Source organism: Perca flavescens, chromosome 11, assembly GCF_004354835.1.
Source record: "Perca flavescens isolate YP-PL-M2 chromosome 11, PFLA_1.0, whole genome shotgun sequence".
NCBI lineage: Eukaryota > Metazoa > Chordata > Actinopteri > Perciformes > Percidae > Perca > Perca flavescens.
Window position 1 is genome coordinate 2,013,002 of NC_041341.1, and position 26,054 is coordinate 2,039,055.

A 26,054-nucleotide genomic window follows, 5' to 3' on the forward strand; every position below is an offset into this window, starting at 1 on the left:
GAACTCAGCCGCCCGCCTCATTACCCGCTCCAAATCCTGGCACCACATCACTCCAGTCCTTAAACAACTCCACTGGCTTCCTATTTCCCACCGGATCACCTACAAAATCTTGGTCCTCACCTACAAAGCCCTCCACCATCTGGCCCCCTCATACCTCACTGACCTCCTCTCCCCCTACCAACCCTCACGGTCCCTCAGATCCACCTCAGCCGGTCTCCTCTCCATCCAAAAGTCCAAACTCCGCAGTTTTTGGGACCGAGCCTTCTCCAGAGCAGCTCCCAGGCTCTGGAACTCCCTCCCCCAAGAGATCCGCACCTCTGAGTCCATCACCATCTTCCAGTCCCGCCTCAAGACCCATCTCTTCACCTCTGCCTACCCATAGCCCCCCTGCCCCCCTCCCTTTTCATCTGAATCTTGTTTTGTTTTGTTCTACTTGTTTTGTTATGTTTTTATAATCTACCCTGCCCTGTGAAGCGACTTTGAGTCCATGAAAAGCGCTATATAAATTCAATTTATTATTATTATTATTATTATTATTATTATTATTATTATATCGGTGGTTCTCAACCTTTTTTTCCAATAATATTCCCCCTTTGAACAGTTTTTTTAAGCCATGTACCGCCTAACCAGCGCATATCATTTTTGGTAGAAAAAAAAAAAAGTCTATAAAGAGGAAGAATACAGCAATGTCAGCGAAAATTCTAAAGTGACAAATTTTAAAAAAGAGACAAAAACAGACAGCAGAAAGAAGTCAGAAAGAAAGACAAGAATAGCTCACAACAAACAACAAAACCATCAAAAAAAGGTGACAAACTTCAAAAACAGTAACAAAAACTTTGAAAAAAAGCGACAAACTTGGAGAATAAAAAGACAGTAGAAGTAACTACAGCCTTGGAACTGGAAAACATTTTGCAAAATATTTCACCTACCCCCTGCAGTCCTCCAGAGTACCCCTAGGGGGACACGTACCCCCATTTGATAAACTGCTTTAGAGAAAACAAGAGTCAATAAGTCAGGACCAGACACTGTTTGTGACAACATGTCTTTTATTTTTATGCTTATTGATTATAAAGTGAAGGAAAACAGATGAATAAAGAACCCAATCAACACCAGAAACTCCTATTGTATCACAGAACGTTCAGACAACATTTGGATTTTAATTTCTATTTGGACATTTTGAAGTGAAGATCGTCACCACTGATGTCTGGTAGGTGGATGTTGTTACCTTTAGACAGAGCTGACAGACAATATTCAGTAAACTAAAATGGAAAAGATGTATTTGAATGTTTTCTGTATTTCATTTTGTGTTATATACTAGATTAAAAGTCCAATAACTGATTATGTTTTTGTCCAGCTCAGAGAGTCTGTTTCCTTCTGTTAAAACTCAAATGTGAACCGTTTCCTAACTCTTCAGATAATAAACAAGAGAAAGTGAGTCTGTCAGCAGAGAGCTGTTTCTGTCTGCACAACAAACTGAAAGTGAATCAATGAAAGAGATTATAGATGAGCTGTAGTGAGATCATGATGGCGGGAGGCCTCACAGGTTCTTGGAGCACAGGAAAGGCAATAGTCTGCTGCACGGCGTGTCGTTCCAGTTGTCTGTAGAGAGATTTTCCAGAGAGAGTTTTAATATCTAACTTTTTATCTTTCAGACTGCAAAATATGACCTCCTGCTATAAGTTTAGAGGTCATTGTTGCATCATCATGATTATTTAAAAGACAAAATGTTTCATATGTTGTTTTTTACCCTGAAAGTTCATGTGAAGACAGTGCTCAATTCCGTCGGCGTTGTCAGGCTGCCCCGAAGCCCAGCTTTTGTAGTCGAATATGGATCCATCAGACCACATCCACAGGCCCTCCTGGAGGAGAAAGATTGGTTCAAAGTCAAAGTGAAGTCAAAAGAGTATCCTCCTTTTTCTGTTGTTTTATTTAGAGTAATTTTCCTCTTTCTGTTCTTTATTTCTTTCATCAAATTTCATTTTCTGGGTAGCTCGGGAGACGAGCTAGATAGAGTGCGGATCGGGTCGCATTTTTCTGTCCAAGCCCGGCCCGCGTCTAACACAGCAGTAACCGAACCCGACCTGAGCCCGACAGGCATTAAGATATTTATGTCTGAGCCCGACCCAAGCCCAACACAGTTAAAATAAAAAACAATTCTCATACTAATGACACATGTACGTTTGTTTGTGTGGAAAGCCCACTTTTATATTTATTACGCCCTCATACTCTGCAACTGACTGGCTAGTAGTCCTTACCTAGCTACTGCACATGTGCGACTCCCAACAAAGATGGAACAGAAGTAAGAGGTCTCACTCTGTAGCTAAAACAGAGAGCTCAACACACAGGGTGAAAAGAGGAGATGCAGCAATGTGTAGTACAACAATGGTGGTTTTTGATAATTAAACCATGTAAACCTATTCTGGTACCTCTAAATACAATTATGAACCTGACAATGACAGAGTATAATATGAGTATAATATGAGCACTTTAAGCAACTGTAGAAAGCCATTCGGAAATGTCAACAGATGAGCGCATCAGCGCACACGGGGCAAAAAGCGCACATTATAAGCTGTTTTAAATTTAAAATGTTCAATGTGTTAACCTGTCCTGATTGCTTCTTTTCCAACCATGGTCAGAAAACCTCCAGGGCCGATGTTAAAATCCCGTTTCTGGTGAGCAAATGAATGAACTTGGCTTTCAGTCTGGGGTTTATTTCGGACACCGCACACACTCTGCTCCGGTTGCATCTACACGTCTGCTTCCTCTTTCTCTATGTCTCTTCTGTCCACTTACCACACACACACACGCACACACACGTACACACACACTGAGCTCTCTTAAAGGAGCCACTTCACCATTTTACAACAAATGCCTAATCGCGCTAATGTGACCGAGCCCGACCCGAACCCGGACATCATTTCTAAATATCTGTCCAAACCTGGCTGGGGTCGGGTAGCCATTCTCTAACGAGTGACATCACTTCCTGTGATGATAAAAGTCTCACCTGCACTGAGTCAAAGCCTCCGATCCAGGCCCATTTGGCTTCACCGGTCACTTTCTTAATGAAGTCTCTGAGGAATAATTGTTCCTCTTCTGAGTGGACTGAAGCCAGATTCCCACCATCAGACTTGCAGAAGTTCTAATGGAGACAATACAATAGGTTAAAAACATTTAAGAATAACACATAAACCTAATCACAATTTTAACAGATCCCAGGACATCTCATTTTTATACTAACATACCTTTGGACAATGCAGGACTTTTACTGTAACAAAGTATTAATACTTTTAGAGACAGTCCTCCCCCAAAAAACAGTCCCATAAGTCGTTTGTTCAAGCAGCAATTAGGACTCATATTTAGGTTTATAGTGTTAGCGCCCTCTAAAGGCCATAGTAGTTATGACGGCAGAAAAGCAGCAAGTAAAGTGATTTATGTTTTGCTCCTGTCATAACTACTATGGCCACTAGAGGACACCACCACTAGAAATCTAAATATAGGTCAGGACAGTCTTGATAAAACTGCTGTACCTCTGCATCGGTCCAACTCTTTCCCTGGAAGTTGAAGCTGAAACAGCGAGAGCCGAACTGAGTCCAACCAGGAGGGCAGGAACCTTCAAGACAATGTTGGAAAAAAAAGACTCTTGTTACCACGTAGCAGTTTGTATTTTTGGTTGCACATGTGTGTGCCTCCTCCCTCCCTTCCACTGCATGAAAAGTGGAAAAGCAGCAACGCGCGCCTGGCCAGAGAGTGTCTGGCCTGGCTTGAATTTCCTCACTCAGGATTGGATGAAACCACTACTTTTAAACAAGAAAAATCTCTCGTGATTGGTTGGCAGGTCTGTCATGGGTTAGGCTATTGGTCACCCTGGGCCATTATTATAATAATAAAATAATTTATTTATATATATATATATATATATATATATATATATATATATAACCGCTAGCTGAGACAGCATGCAAACTTTTAAAAGACCCTCAAAATAAAACTTCAAAACAAACGTTAACATATATAACAGCTGTTACGTCAGTTCTGCTTGACTTGCATACTTTAATTAAATAAATCAATTCAAGCTAAAATTGAAGAGTCTACAATAAAAAGATCTATTTTAAGAGATTTTCTTAAAATTAAGTTAATACCTTTTAGAAAAATGTCACCTGGGGTAAAACTCCCCCTGCTGCTACCCTGATTTACATTTGTATAGCTCACAGCATTTCCATTTACATGTTAAAGCCTCCCCTAGAATTAGGGGATTTAGAAATTAGAAATTTTCTCTGCCTCAAGATGCCAGACTGATCTGCGAGTGGAAAACTGGAGCTCGCAAGATCAGGACGGTCTCACGAGGCTAGGTGATGGGGGGGACAACTGCCAAGCAAGGCCCAAATCAGTTTCCAATAATTTACGGCAGTTTTCGTTGTTGCGTGTAAATTGCTGTGTGTAGTCGTAAACCTGAAGTTCCACAACAATCTACAGTGCCGCATACTGACGTAAACTGACGGTCCCTGGATAAAAGAGTGTGTTGCATGTCTTCGGTTTGTTTGTTGCTGCAACCTCCTCTCATCCTTCCTTCAGAAACCTTACAAAAAATGTTTCTCCCTAACCCCTATCAGGACGTAATATATCTTTCCCCGTGATGCAATCAGTCAAGAGCAGATGTACGGGAAGTTAAGATCTGGGCGTACAGCCAGGGACAGCGAGGTCAATGGCCTTATGTGGTACCATATTAAACTTGTGATGAACTGATATGGACTCCATCCTTCCAAATGTATAAATGACTGGCATGCTAGAGAATGTCTTCAGTTCCTCTGCAGAGTAACTCAGGTCTTTGGTTGAATTAAGATCTTATGTTTTGCAACATCTTGGTCTCCCTGAAAATTCCTTGATTAGTAAAATCAAGGAAGTTGAAAAATCCAAGACAAACCAACATGGAGAAGAGAGGAAGGAGGCGCACACACACACACACACACACACACACACACACACACAACAAAAACTACAAACCCCTACGTAACATTATATGAACAAACAAGTCAAATACAATCAGAGCAACGAGTCAGAGATACTGTACTGACCTGGGCAGGTTTGTCCATAACACTGTAATCACAAAAAGACATTCCTGAATCAGTCTGAATCTTTTAAGTATTTAAACACGAGCAGTCTAATTACCGGACTACTCAACTCCACTTTATTTATATAGCACCTTTGATACAAATATGCAGCCCAAAGAGCTTCACAGAACAAACTTATCTAAAGTTTACAGTTTGCACTCAGCCTACATTAAAACTAGTAACATTATTTAATAACTGTCTCATAATCTTACAGGTTGGGAAACCACTGCATTATTATTCATGTGCAACACATTGAGTTGTTTTTTTTAAAGTAATAGTTGCATAGTTTTTACTTACGGATGGAGCCAACAGTCCGATGGACAAACAGAGTAACAAAGCAAACGGAAAGCCTGATGCCATCTGTGGAAAGACGTTAAACAAAGTCAACATTCTGCAGACAAGGATATAAATGTAGAAAATTAATGACTGGGATCAGTGAGCCATTTATCACATTAAAGTATCCTGCTAGTTATAAGTACATTATATAATATAGATATGGTTTGATATTAAATAGATTTACTGATATTTACCCCAGTCAGCACAGTTGCACTTTCTAGATTCTATAATTTTTTTATATTTTTCTTATTTTATCTATTGTGTGTGTATATGAAAGTGATTATTGTTTTAGAGGCTGCACAAGCACATTTCCTTGTATGGTTCTACTGCACAATGACAATTAAAGTCTATTCTATTCTATTCTAAATATAATTACCTTTGCTGAGGTGATGATTGGCCGACACAGAGAAGAACAACCAGCTGATGACTGTCAGTAAAGGAAGATATTCACTCTTTATATAGTTTATCAAAGCACCACAAGAGAGTACGTCTACGCCTGCATGACCCTTCAAGTTCCGCCCCTCTTTTCCAGTTGAGAGACCTTGAGACCCTTATCAAGCAGCATGGCATCTGAAAATCATGATACCTAAAAAACATGTTTGAATCACTGATCACCATGGTGATGCGTGGAAAGGATCAAGGAACAAGTAAACACTTACATAAATTATGTTCCAGTTAGAGGTGAAATATTAACAAACTTCAGCCTACATGCCAACATTATTGTACTTTAATCAAGTATTTTTTCACTATATACTCATACTTCACCAAAACTCAGAGGGAAATATTGTACTTTTTACTGCACTACATTTATGTGACATGTACTTACTTACTTATACTACTACTCCACACAGTAGAATACAAAGTATCTAAAATTGACTCCACGTTAATAAACTACTACATTAAAATGCGATCTTCTATAATAATATAATACTGTGAAAGGAGCTATTCTGCATATTGATTATGATGATGACTTTGATTTGAAGTATATTTTCCTAATTCCTCTTACTTGAACAACATTTGGAACAGGTTATGTACCACAGTCATTTAAAGTAGCTGTGATAAAACCTCTGCTTAAAAAATCAAACGCAACGTCAGACCTATATCTTATCTTCCCTTTTTCTCTAAAATTCTTAATAAGGTACTCACTAATCTAATCAGTTAGGTTCATTTATACATATACACGTCGCACAGCATTGCCTTATATTAATGTAAAATGCTACGTTATCAACCAAAGCTAATGAGCCTATGTTGCAGCAGCAGGCTAATCTACATTAGCTACATTCTGTAGAATAGAATAGCCTTTATTGTCATTGCAATGTGAAGGTACAACGAAATTTAGGGTGCTCTCACAGGGCCACCACAAAAAAAAATAAAAAGAAACAACAAGAAAAACAAGGAACAACATACTGTATCTCTGTATCACTGTGCTCTCATTTAAAATAGTATCTACTAACATAATAAAAAATATATATTATTTGCGTATGTATTTAAATATAAATATCCATAAAATCCAAATGATAAAAAATACGTCTGTAATTATTAAGAAAGTGTGGAGTGAGCGCTTATGACAGAGTATCCATGTCATATGGACATGTCATGGACAAAGTGAGTGTCCATGAGTATTGGCAGTCCGTATGGCCCAGGGGAAAAAGCTGTTTGTCAGCCTGCTGGTGTGAGATTTGATTGACCTGTAGCCTCTCCCCGAGGGCAACAGATCAAATAGGGGGTAAGCAGGGTGTGAGGGGTCTGTGGTGATGGCCTTGGTTTTCCTAAGGCAGCAGGAGATAGCAATGTTCTCCAGGCTGGGCAGTGGGCAGCCGATGATTGTTTGTGCAGTGTTTATAACTCTCTGCACCGCCTTCCTTTCCGCCGCTGTGGAGCCTGCGTACCAAACACTCAAGCAGTAAGTTAGTACGCTCACCACAGAGGATTGGTAAAAAGCCAGCAGTAGCTTCATGTCAAGATTGTTCTTCCTGAGCACACGCAGGAAGTGTAGAGAAGAGGATGTGATGGCTTGGGCTCTTGAATGTCTTTGCTCTCCTTCTATATATATATATATATATATATATATATAGAGAGAGAGAGAGAGAGAGAGAGAGAGAGAGAGAGAGAGAGACCGATCATTACCAAAGTTAAATCAAATAAATTGCTATATCATCCAATCTTGTCACGTGACTTTCTTTATATACTCACACACAGAGCACTGCATGTGATAGAGAGGGAAAGCTCTTCAGCCTTCAAGGAGAGCTTTTAAAGTTATGGAGATTATGACCAATGCTCTGTCAATAGTAACCAAAAACATCCACTTGAGCTTTGAATAATGTGCAGCTTCAGCTTGCAACGTTTGCATCACGTCGCACAGCATTGCCTTATATTAATGTAAAATGCTACGTTATCAACCAAAGCTAATGACAGGCTATGTTGCAGCAGCAGGCTAATCTACATTAGCTACGTTCTGTAGAGAAGAGCGAGACACAGGGATGTGATGGCTTGGGCTCTTGAATGTCTTTGCTCTTCCTCTATATATATATATATATATATATATATATATATATATATATATATATATATATATATATATATATATAGAGAGAGAGAGAGAGAGAGAGAGAGAGAGGGGAAAGCATGCGGTGCATCACTCAACAAATCAGATGCCTACATAATGAGAGATGTGAGTAAAAGGGCCATGTCAGTAAAAGCGCGATAAGGAAAAAGATTGATGCTAATGCCAATAGTATTCTTACATTATAGAACTTATTCAGAATTATAATCTCCACATCTCTCTCTCTAGAGCAATGGCCCCTGCATACGTTTGAGCACGTCCCTGGATCAGAGAGAGAGAGAGAGAGACCGACGGACGGAGAGAGAGAATAAAACAGACACACCGCCACATATCTAAAATTATCACGGTTTGCCCCACTCATCCTGTCTCTTTCTATCGGAGAGAGAGAGAGGCGAGAAGAGAAGGATTGCTTTGTGACCGGCGCGGAGAAATGCGTGTTCGGTATGAAAGGCAACACGCGCGATCAGGCACGTATCTACAGTACGCTTTGCAGAAAGCATACACACCCGGTGTGTTTTTCCTGTAAGACCTTACAACATGTTTGAATCACTGATCGATATTGGTGGTGCTTGGAGAGGATCAAGGAACAAGTAAACACTTGTTACATAAATTATTTTCAAGTTAGAGGTGAAACATTAACAAACTGCAAACAAACATTCTTGTACTTTAATCGGGCATTGCCTTTTTTTAATGAATACTTCTACTCCATTAAAACTCAGAGGGAAATATTGTACTTTTTACTGCACTACATTTTTCTGACACTTAAAGTTACTTTTTACATAAAAAAACGATATGTACTAATACTACTAATCTACACAGTAGTATAAAAAATATCTAAAATTGATTCCACGTTAATAAACAACATTGAAATGCTCTTACTTGATACAGAAAATATATTCTATAATAATATAATACTGTGAAAGGAGCTATTCTGCATATTGATTATGATGATGACTTTTGATTTGAAGAATATTTTCTTAATACTTTTACTTGAGCAACATCTTGAACAGGTTATGTACCACAGTCATTTAAAGTAGCTGTGATAAAACCTCTGCTTAAAAAAACACTCTTGATCCAGAGGTCTTTGCCAACTTCAGACCTATATCTCATCTTCCCTTTCTCTCTATAATCATTGAGAAGGTAGTTGCTAATCAGTTTTGTTAATTTAGACATAAAAATAGTTTATAGATTTTCAGTCACGATTTACAGAGCATTATAGCACAGAGATGGCAGTGGTGAAAATTACAAATGACCTAACTGCTTCAGACAAAGGACTTGTCTCTGTACTTGTCTTACTAGATCTTAGTGCTGCATTTGGCACTATTGACCATACCATCCTATTACATTAGTATAGGGACTGGAACATTTAATTGGCATTAAAACAACCACACCAAGCTGATTTAAAGCTATAGTGTGTACTTTCTGTCGCCCCATGAAAAATTCTAAGTAATGACAACAACACTGTTGGCGTGTCCACATGATACAGGTCTTCCCTGCTCACCTCTAACAGTGAAAACACACCAGGCACGTAAGCGGGTAAACTGGGTGTGTTTTTTTTTTTTGCTGTGGTGGCTGCATTATTACGATAATGCACCGATCATTACCAAAGTTAAATCAAATAAATTGCTATATCATCCAATCTTGTCACGTGACTTTCTTTATATACTCACACACAGAGCACTGCATGTGATAGAGAGGGAAAGCTCTTCAGCCTTCAAGGAGAGCTTTTAAAGTTATGGAGATTATGACCAATGCCCTGTCAATAGTAACCAAAAACATCCACTTGAGCTTTGAATAATGTGCAGCTTCAGCTTGCAACGTTTGCATCACGTCGCACAGCATTGCCTTATATTAATGTAAAATGCTACGTTATCAACCAAAGCTAATGACAGGCTATGTTGCAGCAGCAGGCTAATCTACATTAGCTACGTTCTGTAGAGAAGAGCGAGACACAGGGATGTGATGGCTTGGGCTCTTGAATGTCTTTGCTCTTCCTTATATATATATATATATATATATATATATATATATATATATATATATATATATATATATATATATATATATATATATATATATAGAGAGAGAGAGAGAGAGAGAGAGAGAGAGAGAGAGAGAGAGGAAAGCATGCGGTGCATCACTCAACAAATCAGATGCCTACATAATGAGAGATTTGAGTAAAAGGGCCATGTCAGTAAAAGAGACATAACAATAGTTTATAGATTTAGAGAGTTAGTTTTCAGTCAGGATTTAGAGAGCATAATAGCACAGAGACGTGACCTGTCCTGGCCCTGGCCTGCCACTCACAAAATTATGACAAGCGTACGCCACATCATCATATAAGAAAGCCTACCTTGGACAAAAAACTAATCTCATTCAGGTAACGCAGCGTTACTTGAATCAATAACTGTATACCATTACTGTTTTGGAAATTGTAATCCCTTAGACTACTCTTTATTGTGGAAAGCAATAATTTTACAGTAATATATCACACACCAAAACTGTTCATGTTAACGATGAATCGTCAATGCACACTGAAGTTAGTAATGGTGTTCCACAAGGATTTGTCCTTGGACCAATTTTAATTACATTGTTAATTATAATTACATCAGTTTCTCTGTTCATTTCTCTGTTTGTTTGTTTTTTGTCTTTCAGCAGTATTGCTATGAGAGAATCTACTGGACAGATTTTCATGAAACTAGACCTATTTAACTAGTTGGTGTGAATTCTGGAGCTAAAATTCTTTATTCTTATTCTTCTGTACCCCTTTTTTACACATTAACTCCTTCCACATTTTTCAACATAGTAACTTTATTCAAACATAAAAATGTTCAGCGCAATTAGGACATTCCTGATTCAGATTTTTTATAACTTTCATAATTTCTGAAAAATTCAAAAATTTTCAGGTACATTTTCCCCATTCGAGTAGTTGGACAGAATGTTTAAATTTGACACAAATTAATTTTCAACTGCTTTCTACTCATTCATACATTCAAGAAGAAACTCCATTAAAACTTTAAAATGTTCCACATCTTTATTACATTCAAGGTAGCATTCAACTTTCAGATCCTATTAATACTTTCAGAAATATTCAACCTTGTTTGAGGCTTAGCAAAAATGCCCTTCTGACATTTTACATTAGTGTGTACGAAATGAAATGTTCAGACTCAGTTAGCAGGATCCAACTGACAGAGTGGAGAGAAGCAGAAGCAAAATGTCTGTCTGTCTGTCTGCGTGTCTGTCTGTCTCTCCGTGTCTGTCTGTGTGTGTGTGTGTGTGTGTGTGTGTTCAGGTTTGTGGAGTACGGGGAGTATAAGGGCCACATGTATGGGACCAGCACTGATGCTATTGATGAGGTGCTGAAACAAAAGTGTTTACTTCACCATGTTGATCATTGATTCAAACATGTTTTTTAGGTATCATGATTTTCAGATGCCATGCTGCTTGATAAGGGTCTTTCTCAACTGGAAAAGAGGGGCGGAACTTGAAGGGTCATGCAGGCGTAGACGTACTCTCTTGTGGTGCTTTGATAAACTATATAAAGAGTGAATATCTTCCTTTACTGACAGTCATCAGCTGGTTGTTCTTCTCTGTGTCGGCCAATCATCACCTCAGAAAAGGTAATTACATTTAAATTTCTTATCACAATTTCATCGAGAGGACACTTTATATTTTGAGAACACTTTATATAATTATATATATATATATATATATATATATATATATATTAGGGATGCACCGATCCAACTTTTTCAGTCCCGATACCGATACCGATGCCAGGGCTTTGTGTATCGGTCGATACCCGATACGATCCGATACCGTTGCTGAATTAATAATAAACTGTATACCTTACACCTTATACCTTCCTTCCACCATATGGAAGAGAGTAAAGGCACCAGACCTTCCTAACTAAACATTACTTTCCTAACTAAGACAAAATAACATAGATGTAATGTATTGAATTCTTATTTATTTGTTATTTAAAAAAAACGATTGTGCATTCAAATTGAAAATAATGTAATCAAACTTCTTAAAATAAATTTAAATAAAAAGCTAGTTGTATAACCACTACCTTGGCCACAGGTAAGTTAGGTTGTTGTGTTGTTGTAGTGGGGGAGTGAACGGAGCTCCGCTGTCAGCCTCCTTCGCGGTTTGAATAACGTTAGCAGGTTGGAGGATGTATTTCAGCGAGGCGAGACCTCTTAAATCCAGAGTTTTAATCATTGCTCTGAACCCGTCTTTCTCAGCGGTCTGTAGCGGGACCGGAGGTGGATTGCGTTCATAATGTTGCTCCGCTGCATGCTTGAAGTGACAGGTCTAACGTTAGCACAGTAACGTTAGCACGGCCGAGTAACGTTAGAGCGACGGGCAACAACAGTAGCTAAATTATGTCCGATTTGTTAGAAACAAAAAACTTGGGAACAACAGACGGCTCCTCTCTTGAGCACACGTTGTTCTGCTGTATCTCCGGTCTTTCTTCATCCTCTAGCTAACTCTCTTCATCCTCTAGCTAACTCTCTTCATCCTCTAGCTAACTTTCTTCATCCTCTAGCTAACTCTCTTCATCCTCTAGCTAACTTTCTTCATCCTCTAGCTAACTTTCTTCATCCTCTAGCTAACTTTCTTCATCCTCTAGCTAACTCTCTTCATCCTCTAGCTAACTTTCTTCATCCTCTAGCTAACTCTCTTCATCCTCTAGCTAAGTCTCTTCATCCTCTAGCTAAATTTCTTCATCCTCTAGCTAACTTTCTTCATCCTCTAGCTAACTTTCTTCATCCTCTAGCTAACTCTCTTCATCCTCTAGCTAACTTTCTTCATCCTCTAGCTAACTCTCTTCATCCTCTAGCTAACTCTCTTCATCCTCTAGCTAACTTTCTTCATCCTCTAGCTAACTTTCTTCATCCTCTAGCTAACTCTCTTCATCCTCTAGCTAACTTTCTTCATCCTCTAGCTAACTCTCTTCATCCTCTAGCTAACTTTCTTCATCCTCTAGCTAACTTTCTTCATCCTCTAGCTAACTCTCATCATCCTCTAGCTAACTTTCTTCATCCTCTAGCTAACTTTCTTCTCGGTTCTTGAATGTGCAGTAGCGACCGGAGCCTCTCCCAGTTTAACAGACTGTTATGCTACCTGCCTAGCTAAGCTAACAGCTGTAATGTTACCCAGCATGCCATTGGCAGTGTAGCTACATTTGTAAATGTAAAATTATTAGTTAGAAACAGTTTGTCTCAAATTGTTATATGCTATGGTGTTTTATTCTTTTAAAGAGAGTTAGTTGTGGGTTATTAATTGTTGTGTTATAAAGTTACTACCATGAGTGAAAAGGCTACGCAGTTAACAGGGGCCCCGGTGCTGCGACGGAGGGAAGAAAAAAAAAACTGTGGCAAATGGATCGGTTACCGATCCAGCTATTTTGTCAGTATTGGGGCCGATACCCGATCCAAATATCGGATTGGTGCACCCCTAATATGTATATATATATATATATATATATATATTTTAATCTAAATTATAAACCATATCTATATTATATAACACACTTATAACTAGTAGGATACTTTAATGTGATAAATGGCTCACTGATCCCAGTCATTAATTGTCTACATTTATGTCCTTGTCTGCAGTATGTTGACTTTGTTTAACGTCTTTCCACAGATGGCATCAGGCTTTCCGTTTGCTTTGTTGCTCTGTTTGTCCATCGGACTGTTGGCTCCATCCGTAAGTAAAAACTATGCAACTGTTAATTTAAAAAAACAACTCAATGTGTTGCACATGAATAATAATGCAGTGGTTTCCCAACCTGTAAGATTATGAGACAGGTATTAAATAATGTTACTAGTTTTAATGTAGGCTGAGTGCAAACTGTAAGCTGAAACTTTAGATAAGTTTGTTCTGTGAAGCTCTTTGGGCTGCATGTTTGTATCAAAGGTGCTATATAAATAAAGTGGAGTTGAGTAGTCCGGTAATTAGACTGCTCGTGTTTAAATACTTAAAAGATTCAGACTAATTCAAGAATGTCTTTTTGTGATCACAGTGTTATGGACAAACCTGCCCAGGTCAGTACAGTATCTCTGACTCGTTGCTCTGATTGTATTTGACTTGTTTGTTCATATAATGTTATGGAGGGGTTTGTGTGTGTGTGTGTGTGTGTGTGTGTGTGTGTGTGTGTGTGTGTGTGTGTGTGTGCCTGTGCTTCCTTCCTTTTCTCCATGTTGGTTTGTCTTGGTTTTTTCAACTTCCTTGATTTTACTAATAAAGAGGAACTGAAGACATTCTCTAGCGTGCCAGTCATTTATACATTTGGGAGGATGGTGTCCATATCAGTACATTAGGTACCACATGGGGCCATTGTTGTTTGTAAATTTGGAGTGCTGGCAGTAGCGAGAAAAAACAACGGTGTTTCTTTCAGATTCACTGTGTTCACTTCACATGGGTAACTTCCTGTACATCTGCTCTTGACTGATTGCATCAAGATATATTACGTTCTGAAAGGGATTAGGGAGAGGGAGGTTTCTGAAGGAAGGATGGGAGGAGCTTGTAGCAAAATTATCTATCTATCTATCTGCCTGCCTATCTATAAATTGCAGGAACGTCTTTCTGGCTGTGTGTGTGGGCGTTAAGCGCATATCTCTTGAGCCATTAGTCCAATGGATTTCAAACTTGACAGGTGTTTTGCCACGGGCACGGGTAAGTGCACAGCCAAGATATTGTATGGATTAGAAATGCAAAAGATATGGCCACTCCCCCTCTCACACTGAGGACCAGAGACAGAGAGCAGCAGAGCTTTGGCAACTGAAATGTGACATACACCTCAGACCCACAAAAATGTGCAAAGTAGTACTACTTTGGACTGTCTTTGACTTTGAATAATCAAATGACAATTCACGAATTTAAGGACGTATCAGAATCCCACACATTCGAGGCACAACCAGCTACAACAAGTGCAGACAGGGCGTGATGCCCCTTATAGGCAGGCTATCTATCTTATAAAGCAACACGTATCTGTATATATGTGTGTCCGTGTTTGGGGGGGAAGGTAACCTGCACATCAGCAGACACTACATGCAGAACACTTTAGAACAGCGGGAGGGGGCGGGGGGGACTCTTTTGCTGCTATTGTATTAACTTGCTGTGAGCTGACAGACCATAACGTAGCCTAATCTTGGAGATTATTCCTTCAGATAGCGGTGCTATGCGAGCAAATCTCAGAGTTGAACCAGGCAGATACATTAGTTTTCATCAGACTCACCTTGGGTCGGGTTAATTAAATCGCCAAAATAATTGCAAATGTCAGGGACCAAGCAGTAAGACAATTAGGAAAACAGGAGTTTGTTGAAAAAAGTGGGTTTTTATTTACCCCAAAATGCACAAAACAATATAAGACCAAGAACGTAATATATAAACCTCTAAAATAGATCAACTCAATATAACTTAAACCAAAAACAACTCTGCTGAAATGTTAAATTCGTTAACGATCCGACACAAGACAACACAGTCTGACTCTCTTTTACATTCTGAATCTGCTGCGTTCTCTGTCAGGTAAATACAGTAGTACAACGTCTTCCTCTGATGTAGAAGTAGCCTACACTGTAACTCAGTAGTAGGCTATACAGTGGAGTTGCATATGAAGGGGTTCGGGGTCCTTCTGTAAGTCATTTTGGGGTACAATTTGGTTTTGATGAATTCTACAAGCAGCAATACCACAGGCCAAGCAATCGTAAATACAGAAAATACAAACTGCTACGTAACAAGAATCTAACTTTCTCTTTTTTTTCCAACATTGTCTTGAAGGTTCCTGCCCTCCTGGTTGGACTCCGTTCGGCTCTCGCTGTTTCAGCTTCAACATCCAGAAAAAGACTTGGACCGATGCAGAGGTACAGCAGTTTTATCAAGACTGTCCTGACCTATATTTAGATTTCTAGTGGTGGTGTTCTCTAGTGGCCATAGTAGTTATGACAGGAGCAAAAAATTAATCACTTTACTTCCTGCTTTTCTGCCATCATAACTACTATGGCCTTTAGAGGGCGCCACCACTATAAACCTAAATATGAGTCCTAATTGCTGCCTGAACAAACGACTTATGGGACTGTTTTTTAGGGGAGGACAGTCTCTAAAAGTATTAATACTTTGTTACAGTAAAAGTCCTGCATTTTCCAAAGTTATGTTAGTATACAAATGAGATTTCCTGAGATCGCATCTGTTAAAAATGTGATTAGGTTTATGTATTTTTCTTAAATGTTTTTAACCTATTATATTGTCTCCATTAGGACTTCTGCAAGGCCGCCGGTGGGAATCTGGCTTCAGTCCACTCAGCAGAGGAATATGATTTCCTCAAAACCTACATTCACCAAGTGGCCGGTGAAATCGAACGGACCTGGATGGGAGGCTTTGACTCAGTGCAGGTGAGACTTTCTATCATCACAGGAAGTGATGTCACTCGTCTCTAAAGGTATCGAGAAAATGAAATTTGATGAAAGAAATAAAGAACAGAAAGAGGAAATGTACTCTTAATAAAACAACAAAAAGGAGGATCCTCTTTTGATTTGACTTTGAACCAATCTTTCTCCTCCAGGAGGGCGTGTGGATGTGGTCTGATGGATCCACATTCGACTACACCAGCTGGGCTCCGGGGACGCCTGACAACGTCGGCGGAGTTGAGCACTGTCTTGAGAACTTTAAGGGTAAAAAACAACAACATATGAAACATCTTGTCTTTTAAATAAAAATTGAAAAGATGACCTCTAAACTTATAGCAGGTGGTCATATTTTGCAGTCTGAAAGATAAAAAGTTAGACATTAAAACTCTGGAAAATCTCTCTACAGGCAAATGGAACGACAATTCGTGTCCCAAAACACTACCTTTCTTGTGCTCCAAGAAGCTGTGAGGCCTCCCACCATCATGATCTCACTACAGCTCATCTATAATCTCTTTCATTGATTCACTTTCAGTTTGTTGTGCAGACAGAAACAGCTCTCTGCTGACAGACTCACTTTCACTTGTTTATTATCTGAAGAGTTAGGAAACGGTTCACATTTGAGTTTTAACATTAGAAGGAAACTGAGTCTCTGAGCTAGACAAAAACATAATCAGTTATTGGAATTTTAATCTAGTGAATAACACAAAATGAAATACAGAAAACATTCAAATACTCTGACATCTTTTCCATTTTAGTTTACTGAATATTGTCTGTTACAAACATCGTCCACTAATCTCATAAAATAAAACTTAAACACTCATTTGATTTCTCTATGAGAGTTAATGGTCTGATCAATGCAATTCTCGTTCGTACACTAAATATGAAGTTCCCTGCGAGCAGACATTAGCTTAGCTTAGCATAAAGACTGGAAACAGGGAGGCTCTGTCTAAAGGTAACAACATCCACCTACCAGACATTAGTGGTGACGATCTTCTCATCCAAAATGTCCAAATAGAAAATTAAAATCCAAATGTTGTCTGAACGTTCTGTGATACAAGAGGAGTTTCTGGTGTTGATTGGGTTCTTTATTCATCTGTTTTCCTTCACTTTATAATCAATAAGCATTAAAAATAAAAGACATATTGTCACAAACAGTGTCTGGCCCTGACTTATTGACTGTTGTTTTCTTTAAAGTGACAAATAGTTATATAATTGTGAATAATATGTTATTGCTTTTCTTAAATAATTACAATAAAAACAAGCTTAAAGGTGCCCTGCCACACGTATTTCATGACTTTGTGGTAATGTCTGAAGGTCTACCATGGACTCTGTAACCTTGGTTACCTTGTTTAAAGCCATTCTAGCGTGGTATAGAAAGCCTGCAGGAAGACTCAGCTCGATTTGTGCCAGTTCTCAGTTTTCTTTTTACAATTTTCCTCTTCTATTTCTAAATTCACTTCTGAGACTTTTTTATGCAAGAAATTAACTGTGTAGAGTTTGAATATGGGCAGTTTTACAAAAATGTATGGCCAATTGCACATTATCTCTGGTGTTGAGAAGCTCCAGTCTGACGTGACAGCCAGTTGGTGGCGGCCGGGATCGTTTCCCTGCTAGCCGGCCAGTGATGCCCACAGACAGTCTGTCAGCTAGAGGTGCCTTTCTTTTCAGACCCTCCCACCAGCCTTTGGGCCAAGTCCAAACTGAAAAGCCAAATGTTAAATCGAAAAGAAAAGGTGAATCTTAAAATGTCAAATGGAAATTACCAAATTAAAAAGATAAAATGCAAAGGCTAAAATAAAATATATATTTTTTTTCTATTTGAGATTTTAATTTAAAGTGCTCATGTTATGAAAAAATCACTTTTTCTGGGAGTTTGGGGTGTTATTTTGTGTCTCTAGTGCTTCCACATGCATACAAACCATCCATGGTGTTGTGAGTGAGATCTGGTTTCTGAATGTGTCTTCTAGCTCGTTCTGAATGGCAAAACACTGCTACAACACACACTAGTTCACCATAATCTACAAAAGAACTACTTCCATGTCCCTGTTCTGCATGTATTCCACACAAAGTTGGAAGTGTGCCCTCGTTTAGAAGAAGTCTCCCGGCTAATCCTGCCTTGTACTGACTAAAGTTGTAAAAACAAACAGCTAGCTAGCTCATGTAGTCCTTACCTAGCTACTGAGCATGTGCGACTGCCAACAAAGATGTTACAGCAGTGAGAGGTCTCACTCTGTAGCTAAAACAGAGACCTGAACCCAGGGTGAAAAGAGGAGCTGCAGCAATGTGCAGTACAACTAAAATATGGTGTTTTTTGATAATTAAACCATGTAAACCTATTCTGGTACAACCTTAAAATACAATTATGAACCTGAAAATGAGCATAATACGGGTGCTTTAAGTATTTCCATTTAACATTTTGAGTTTCATATTTGATGTTTCTCTTTTCTTATTTCCATTGCGATTTTCAATCAATAAAAGATTGTAAAAAGATTTCAGTTTAAGCATTTATATTTAAGCTTTTCATTTTAAATTTGACTTTTTGCATTGCACTTTACACTTTCAAATTATGATTTGACATTTCAACTTCTTTTTTAAATTCAATTATGGCATAATTTTTCCTAGTAGCGTAATAAAATAATATTTTTAATTTGATCTCACTTCGTTTTATCTTTGGACTTTCAATTTGAATTATGAATAAATATATCCTCCATATTTATGGGTTGTATTGCCCATTTAAAAATGTATTTCAAGTTGGCCAAAATTTCTCACGTTTGACAAGAGTCCAGGCCTGAGGACATCTATAAGCAAAAATTTACTTTTGGTCATAGCGTCCCCCGCTGGCAACAGCAAATCAGCCTTATATGACAAACATCATCCAATTTACATGAAGTTTAGAATGTGTGGTCTACATGTGATACCCGTGCTGCTTGTTTTTGTATTTCTTTACGATAATATGTGGCAGATAACTTGTTTTATATCAGAATATATGAATCAAAAACATCTAAAGCATCTTTTTAAGACAAAACTGACAAGAAATTAACGCTAACTCGACTAGCCAACGGACTTGTTTACCCATAAGTACTTGCGATGTACTACCAGTGTTTTGCGCTGCCAAAATAAAAGCTGCAGTAGTTCATCTTCTGGAGAAATAATACGAATCAGAGGTGGAAAGTAACTATGTAAATTAACTCACGAACTGTGCTTAACCCTCCTGTTGTCCTGGGGTCAAGTCTGACCCCTTTTCAAAGATTTCTATATCAGAAATGTGGGTTTCTTTCAAACAATATTGCCCAAAAATAACATGGATAGTTCAACGCACCGCTCTTCGCAATTAAAATGTTTTGAAAAAAACATCAAAGAATGTTGACCCACATTTTCCGATGCTTTTTGTCGCTTTTTAAAACATTGTTAGTGCCTTGTTGCGTTTGACTCTTTTTTCAAAGCTTTATTCTGCTGTTTTCTAGGCTTTCAATGCCTATAGTCTAACTTTTTCAATGTTTTTGATGCTTTTGTCACTTTTAATAACATTTTAGTTCAACATTCTTTGACGTTTTTTTAAACATTTTAATTGCAAAGAGCGCTGTGTTGAACCATCCATGTTACTTTTGGGCAAGCACAGTTCGTGAGTTAATTTACGTAGTTACTTTCCACCTTATTATTTCTCCAGAAGACGGCTTTTATTTTGGCAGCGCAAAACACCGGAAGTACATCGCAAGTGCTTATGGCTAAACAAGTTCGTTGGCTAGTTGAGTTTGCGTTAATTTCTTGTCAGTTTTCTCTTAAAATGTGTTGCTTTAGATGTTTCCGATTCATCTATTCTGATAAAAAACAAGTTTAACTGCCACATATTATTGTGCATTACACAGACAGTATATAAGAAGGTGATTTACAGTCTATGGTCTGGTGTAGTCATTTTTTTTTCTTCCTTTCGTGTTTTTTTTTTTTACTCAGTAACGGATGGGATTTGTAACGTAGCGAAATACAATCCTTCACTCAAAATGTAATCAAGTACATTTTAAAATACCGATTTTTAAAAACTACTTGAAAAGTACAAAATACACAACAAAACTACTCAATACAGTAACGTGAGTAAATGTATTTTGTTACTTTCCACCTCTGCCTGGGACATCCTGGCACTTCCCTGCACTCTCCCTGTCATCCTTTGTGCTGCAACTATCTTCAACCTGAATAAACAAATGATTTTAAAGATAGGTTATTAGCTATTATTGATGATATAATGTGTTGCTTTGTGTTAAAGAATTAGCATTGAATAACCTATTTCATATTTTGTCAATGTCATATTACACTTTTGATTCGTATTAAGGCTGTGAAATGATGAAAATGACTAGGCCCTATTCATTTTGTCTTTGAAGCTTTCACAAACAACCACCAGGCCTTTGCCAGTTCCACAATAGTAAACGCAAATATGAAAGACAAGGAAAAACTGCACTCTGATGGAAGACAGACAGAAAGTGCAAGCTAGGGTTTTTTGGTTAAATTTGGTGAATTATTTAGCCCCCTTCCCTGTTTGTTAGCACGTTTAGAGTGGTACCAATGCATGCCTGATGTTTTCCTGTTTAATTTAATACCATAGTCTTCATCATCCTAGCAGCAAAAGTGAGCTCACTACAACCTCTCATATACAACCAAGTGGAATAGCGGTCAACCCGCGATTAATTTCTAACGCGTTTAATGTTTCAAATTAACCTAACAGAAATTATTAAACACGTTAAATTTGACAGCACTAAATGGCACAATCATTTTCATAATCATGATGCACACCTGCTCGTGGCACTTACCAGTACCTCTTGCTGATGTGAAATTAACTCTGCTGTCTGTCCCTCCTCATGACCAGGCTGGGGATTGGTGATCGCCAGACTAGTAGGCCTACTCTTCTTCCTCAGTTTATTTTACACATAGCATTTGCAGTAAGTGATCGTATTAGCGCCCCCTGCTGTTGGCTGTTAATATCGCTTCATTAGACTTTTTTTGTGCCGACGGCCGTCAGTTGGTCGGCCGTTCTGGACTTTTCCAGAACGCACAGATTGTCAGTCCGTCCCTGCCATCGGGACCCATCGGCCTCGGGTCGGGTATCCATCCTCTAACAAAGGACATCACTTCCTGTGATGATAAAAGTCTCACCTGCACTGAGTCAAAGCCTCCGATCCAGGTGCGTTTGTTTTCACCGGTCACTTTCCTAATGTAGGTTCTGAGGAATTCATGTTCCTCTTCTGAGTGGACTGAAGCCAGATTCCCACCATCAGACTTGCAGAAGTTCTAATGGAGACAGTATAATAGTTTAAAAACATTTAAGAATAACACATAAACCTAATCACAATTTTAACAGATGCGATCTGAGGACATCTAATTTTTATACTAACATACCTTTGGATAATGCAGGACTTTTACTGTAACAAAGTATTAATACTTTTAGAAATGGTCCTCCCCCAAAAAACAGTCCCATAAGTCGTTTGTTCAAGCAGCAATTAGGACTCATATTTAGGTTTATAGTGGTGGCGCCCTCTAAAGGCCATAGTAGTTATGATGGCAGCAACTAAAATGGCTACTATGGCCACTAGAGGCCACTAGAAATCTAAGTATAGGTCAGGACAGTCTCGATAAAACTGCTGTACCTCTGCATCGATCCAACTCTTTCCCTGGAAGTAGAAACTGAAACAGCGAGAGCCGAACTGAGTCCAACCAGGAGGGCAGGAACCTTCAAGACAATGTTGGAAAAATGAGAAAGTTAGATTCTTGTTATGTAGCAGTTTGTATTTTTTGTTGCTTGTGTGTGTGTGTGTGTGTGTGTGTGTGTGTGTGTGTGTGTGTGTGTGCCTCCTCCCTCCCTTCTCCAGCTTGGTTGGTTATTGCTTGTGCTCACTCAGATCCCTGGATAAAGGAGGGAGGAGACCTTCATTGTGCCGGCCGGCAGCAGACTGAGTGAAGCATGTGAAGTCGATCGACCTCTGCCTGTCCGTAGCAAGCTGGCTTTTGTTTTTTAACTTCTGTGAGGCAGCGTTGCATGTCTTCTGTTTGTATTATTAATACATTATATAGAAAATGTTGTTACAAGCTCCTCCCATCCTTCCTTCAGAAACCTAACATAATTGTTTTCTCCCTAACCCCTATCAGGACGTAACATATCTTTCCCCGTGATGCAATCAGTCAAGAGAAGATGTACGGGAAGTTAAGATCTGGGCGTACAGACAGCGAGGTCAATGGCCTTATGTGGTACCTAATATTAAACGCGTGATGAACTGATATGGACTCCATCCTCCCAAATGTATAAATGACTGGCATGCTAGAGAATGTCTTCAGTTCCTCTGCAGAGTAACTCAGGTCTTTGGTTGAATTAAGATCTTATATTTTGCAACATCTTGGTCTCCTGAAAATTCCTTGATTAGTAAAATCTGCAAGAAAAACCAACATGGAGAAGAGAGGAAGGAGGCGCACACACACACACACACACACACACACACACACACACAAACACAACAAAAACTACAAACCCCTACGTAACATTATATGAACAAACCAGTCAAATACAATCAGAGTAATTAGTCAGAGATACTGTACTGACCTGGGCAGGTTTGTCCATAACACTGTGATCACAAAAAGACATTCCTGAATCAGTCTGAATCTTTTAAGTATTTAAACACGAGCAGTCTAATTACCGGACTACTCAACTCCACTTTATTTATATAGCACCTTTGATACAAACATGCAGCCCAAAGAGCTTCACAGAACAAACTTATCTAATGTTTCAGCTTACAGTTTGCACTCAGCCTACATTAAAACTAGTAACATTATTTAATAACTCTCATAATCTTACAGGTTGAGAAACCACTGCATTGTTCTTCATGTGCAACATATTTTTTTTTTTTTTTTAAAAAAATAGTTGCATAGTTTTTACTTACGGATGGAGCCAACAGTCCGATGGACAAACAGAGCAACAAAGCAAACAGAAAGCCTGATGCCATCTGTGGAAAGACGTTAAACAAAGTCAACATTCTGCAGACAAGGACATAAATGTAGACAATTAATGACTGGGATCAGTGAGCCATTTATCACATTAAAGTATCCTGCTAGTTATAAGTGTGTTATATAATATAGATATGGTTTGATATTAAATAGATTAACTGATATTTAAATTGTCTAAATATTTAATACAGTGTTATAAGTAAATATAAGTGTTCTCAAAATATAAAATGTCCTCTTGATGAATAGAGGATTAATTATTAAAAATAAAAATAGAGTCAGCACCGTTGCATTTTCTAGATAGGGATTCTATGTAATGGGACTCTATTGGATGCCTTGATAATGTTTTTATATTTTTCTTATTTTATCTATTGTGTGTGTATATGAAAGTGATTATTGTTTTAGAGGCTGCACAAGCACATTTCCTTGTATGGTTCTACTGCACAATGACAATTAAAGTCTATTCTATTCTATTCTAAATGTAATTTTTGGTAAAAAAAAAAACATGTTTGAATCACTGATCACCATGGTGATGCTTGGAAAGGATTGAGGAACAAGTAAAACAATTGTTACATAAATTATGTTCCAGTTAGAGGTGAAATATTAACAAACTTCAGCCTGCATGACAACATTATTGTACTATAATCAAGTATTGCTTTTTGTATAAAGCATATATGTATATACTCATACTCCACCAAAACTCAGAGGGAAATATTGTACTTTTTACTGCACTACATTTATGTGACACAGTTACTTTTTACATAAAAAAACAATATGAACCTGTACTTATACTACTAATCTATATTTTCCTAATACTTTTACTTGAGCAACATTTTGAACAGGTTATTTAAAGTATCTGTGATAAAACCTCTGCTTAAAATACACTTTTGATCCTGAGGTCTTAGCCAACTTCAGATCTACAGTATATATAAAGTATATCTTACCTTCCCTTTCTCGCCATGATCCTTGGGAAGGTAGTCGCTAATCAGTGGTGTTAGTTTTCAGTCAGGATTTAGAGAGCATAATAGCACAGAGACGTGACCTGCCCTAATAGTCACTCCTCTCCCCGGTACGTTCTACAAACACACTGAAGGACACTTTTTTTCGTTGCTTCAGATGCTGACAGCCACTGTCCAAACCGTCCGTATTTTACGAGTTCGGAGTGAGAATTATTCTCTGTACCCCTTTTATTACATATTAACATTTCTTTCAACTAATTTTTCAACATAGAAACTTCATTCAAACATGAAAATGTTCAGCGCAATTAGGACATTCCTGCTTGCATACAGATTTTTCCATAACTTTCATAATTTCCAAAATGTTCAACATTTTTTCGGTAAATTTTCCCCATTCGAGTGGTTGGACAGAATGTTTAAATTTGACACAAATTCATACATTTTCAACTGCTTTATACTCATTCATACATTCAACAAGAAACTCTATTTAAACTTTAAAATGTTCCATATCTTTATTACATTCAAGGTAGTATTCAACTTTCAAATCCTATTAATACTTTCAGAAATATTCAACATTGTTTGAGGCTTAGAAAAAATGCCTTTCTGACATTTTACATTAGTGTGTACTGGAAAAAATGTTCAGACTCAGTTTGTAGGATCCAACTGATAGAGTGGAGAGAAGCAGAAGCAAACTGCTTTTTACTTTGCTATACCCTCCACAGTTTTAACTATTTTTTGTTTTATATCAATAAACAACAAAGCAATCCAGCTTCCCTGGCCGAAATAGAGAGAAATAATAACATTAAAAGAAATACATATAAACCGTGATAAGATCTGGTGAATAAATGTTGATTAAAACAGCGATTATTGGGCTAAAAATACCAATAATATCAAAGCTGTATCCAGCTTCTCTGCTGCAGCCGAGTGGCAGAAAGTTTCGTGATGTGATTTTGTAAGATGTTTCTCATTGAAATACATTAGTATAAAAAACGTGACCCCAACACGTAAATCTTCACAATTACGTAATGGTATCACGTTCTAATAGATTTAATTTCGTAATGGCATCACGAACTGACGTGAGACTGGGTTGCAAGTGCGTGTGTGCTGTCACTCTGAAGATGCATAAAAGCCTGGTGTTTCTGTTCACTCATTTGAGATACTGACTCCACACTGGGTGGCGGCCTTTTGTGAAATCATGTTGATCCTATATTTGCAAATATATCATTTTTAATAAAATACAAAAACCCAACTTGGTTTTAGTCTCAGACTGTCTTATTTGTTTCAATTTACTAAACTCTGAAACTTCCCCCCCTGCTGCAAAGGAAACTTCCACAACAACAGCATGTACAAAAAACAACGTAACATGAGACACAGCCATCTTCTAACCTTAAACAAACCGGGAACTATATTCTCAAGCAGAAGAATATAGTACTTGGGCGGAGTGATATGCTCGCAGCAAGCCTGCAGCAAACCATTTCATGGTTTAAGGTGAACATATTAATTATTATGCTGTATACAAATGTTTAAAAAGTGTGTGTGTGTGTGTGTGTGTGTGTGTGTGTGTGTGTGTGTGTGTGTGTGTGTGTGTGTGTGTGTGTGTGTGTGTGTGTGTGTGTGTGTGACGAATGACCGGTTCTGGAGTCTCTCTGACTCCAATTGGACCCCTCACAGACTGCGCCTTTAAAATTTGGTTCGT

The 26,054-nt window shown here is 38.2% G+C and overlaps 2 protein-coding genes across 3 annotated transcripts; one reads left to right on the forward strand and one right to left on the reverse strand.

Annotated features, from left to right (window-relative positions):
• Nucleotides 1-1,033: 1,033 nt before the first annotated feature.
• On the reverse strand, nucleotides 1,034-24,455 carry LOC114564391 (galactose-specific lectin nattectin). Of its 2 annotated transcripts, none has more exons than XM_028591713.1 (8): nucleotides 5,821-5,958; nucleotides 5,406-5,468; nucleotides 5,073-5,094; nucleotides 3,528-3,610; nucleotides 3,005-3,139; nucleotides 1,748-1,859; nucleotides 1,668-1,670; nucleotides 1,034-1,599 (listed from the first exon to the last, which is right to left on the reverse strand). In XM_028591713.1, exons 2-8 carry the CDS (start codon nucleotides 5,466-5,468, stop codon nucleotides 1,538-1,540), a joined length of 480 nt encoding a protein of 159 aa, XP_028447514.1. In that variant the 5' UTR covers nucleotides 5,821-5,958; the 3' UTR covers nucleotides 1,034-1,537. The 2 variants fall into 2 exon arrangements, with proteins under 2 accessions (XP_028447514.1, XP_028447513.1); XM_028591712.1 differs by lacking the exons at nucleotides 1,034-1,599; nucleotides 1,668-1,670; nucleotides 5,073-5,094; nucleotides 5,406-5,468; nucleotides 5,821-5,958 and adding exons at nucleotides 21,567-21,701; nucleotides 22,058-22,140; nucleotides 23,005-23,026; nucleotides 23,342-23,404; nucleotides 24,347-24,455 and having other exon boundaries at nucleotides 1,749-1,859.
• Nucleotides 13,614-17,056, forward strand: LOC114564389 (galactose-specific lectin nattectin-like). The gene is made up of 6 exons (XM_028591710.1): nucleotides 13,614-13,725; nucleotides 14,042-14,063; nucleotides 15,799-15,881; nucleotides 16,275-16,409; nucleotides 16,580-16,688; nucleotides 16,831-17,056. The coding sequence occupies exons 1-6, from the start codon at nucleotides 13,633-13,635 to the stop codon at nucleotides 16,890-16,892; spliced, it is 504 nt and encodes a 167-aa protein (XP_028447511.1). The 5' UTR covers nucleotides 13,614-13,632; the 3' UTR covers nucleotides 16,893-17,056.
• Nucleotides 24,456-26,054: the final 1,599 nt, after the last annotated feature.

Coding starts and splice junctions, on each gene's coding strand:
- LOC114564391 (XM_028591713.1), bottom strand. CDS start 5,468: ATGGCATCAGGCTTTCCGTTTGCTTTGTTACTCTGTTTGTCCATCGGA. Junction 3,611..5,072: donor TTATGGACAAACCTGCCCAG/GTCAGTACAGTA, acceptor ATTGTCTTGAAG/GTTCCTGCCCTCCTGGTTGG. Junction 3,140..3,527: donor AGAGTTGGACCGATGCAGAG/GTACAGCAGTTT, acceptor TGTCTCCATTAG/AACTTCTGCAAGTCTGATGG.
- LOC114564389 (XM_028591710.1), top strand. CDS start 13,633: ATGTTGACTTTGTTTAACGTCTTTCCACAGATGGCATCAGGCTTTCCG. Junction 13,726..14,041: donor TCGGACTGTTGGCTCCATCC/GTAAGTAAAAAC, acceptor TTGTGATCACAG/TGTTATGGACAAACCTGCCC. Junction 15,882..16,274: donor AGACTTGGACCGATGCAGAG/GTACAGCAGTTT, acceptor TGTCTCCATTAG/GACTTCTGCAAGGCCGCCGG.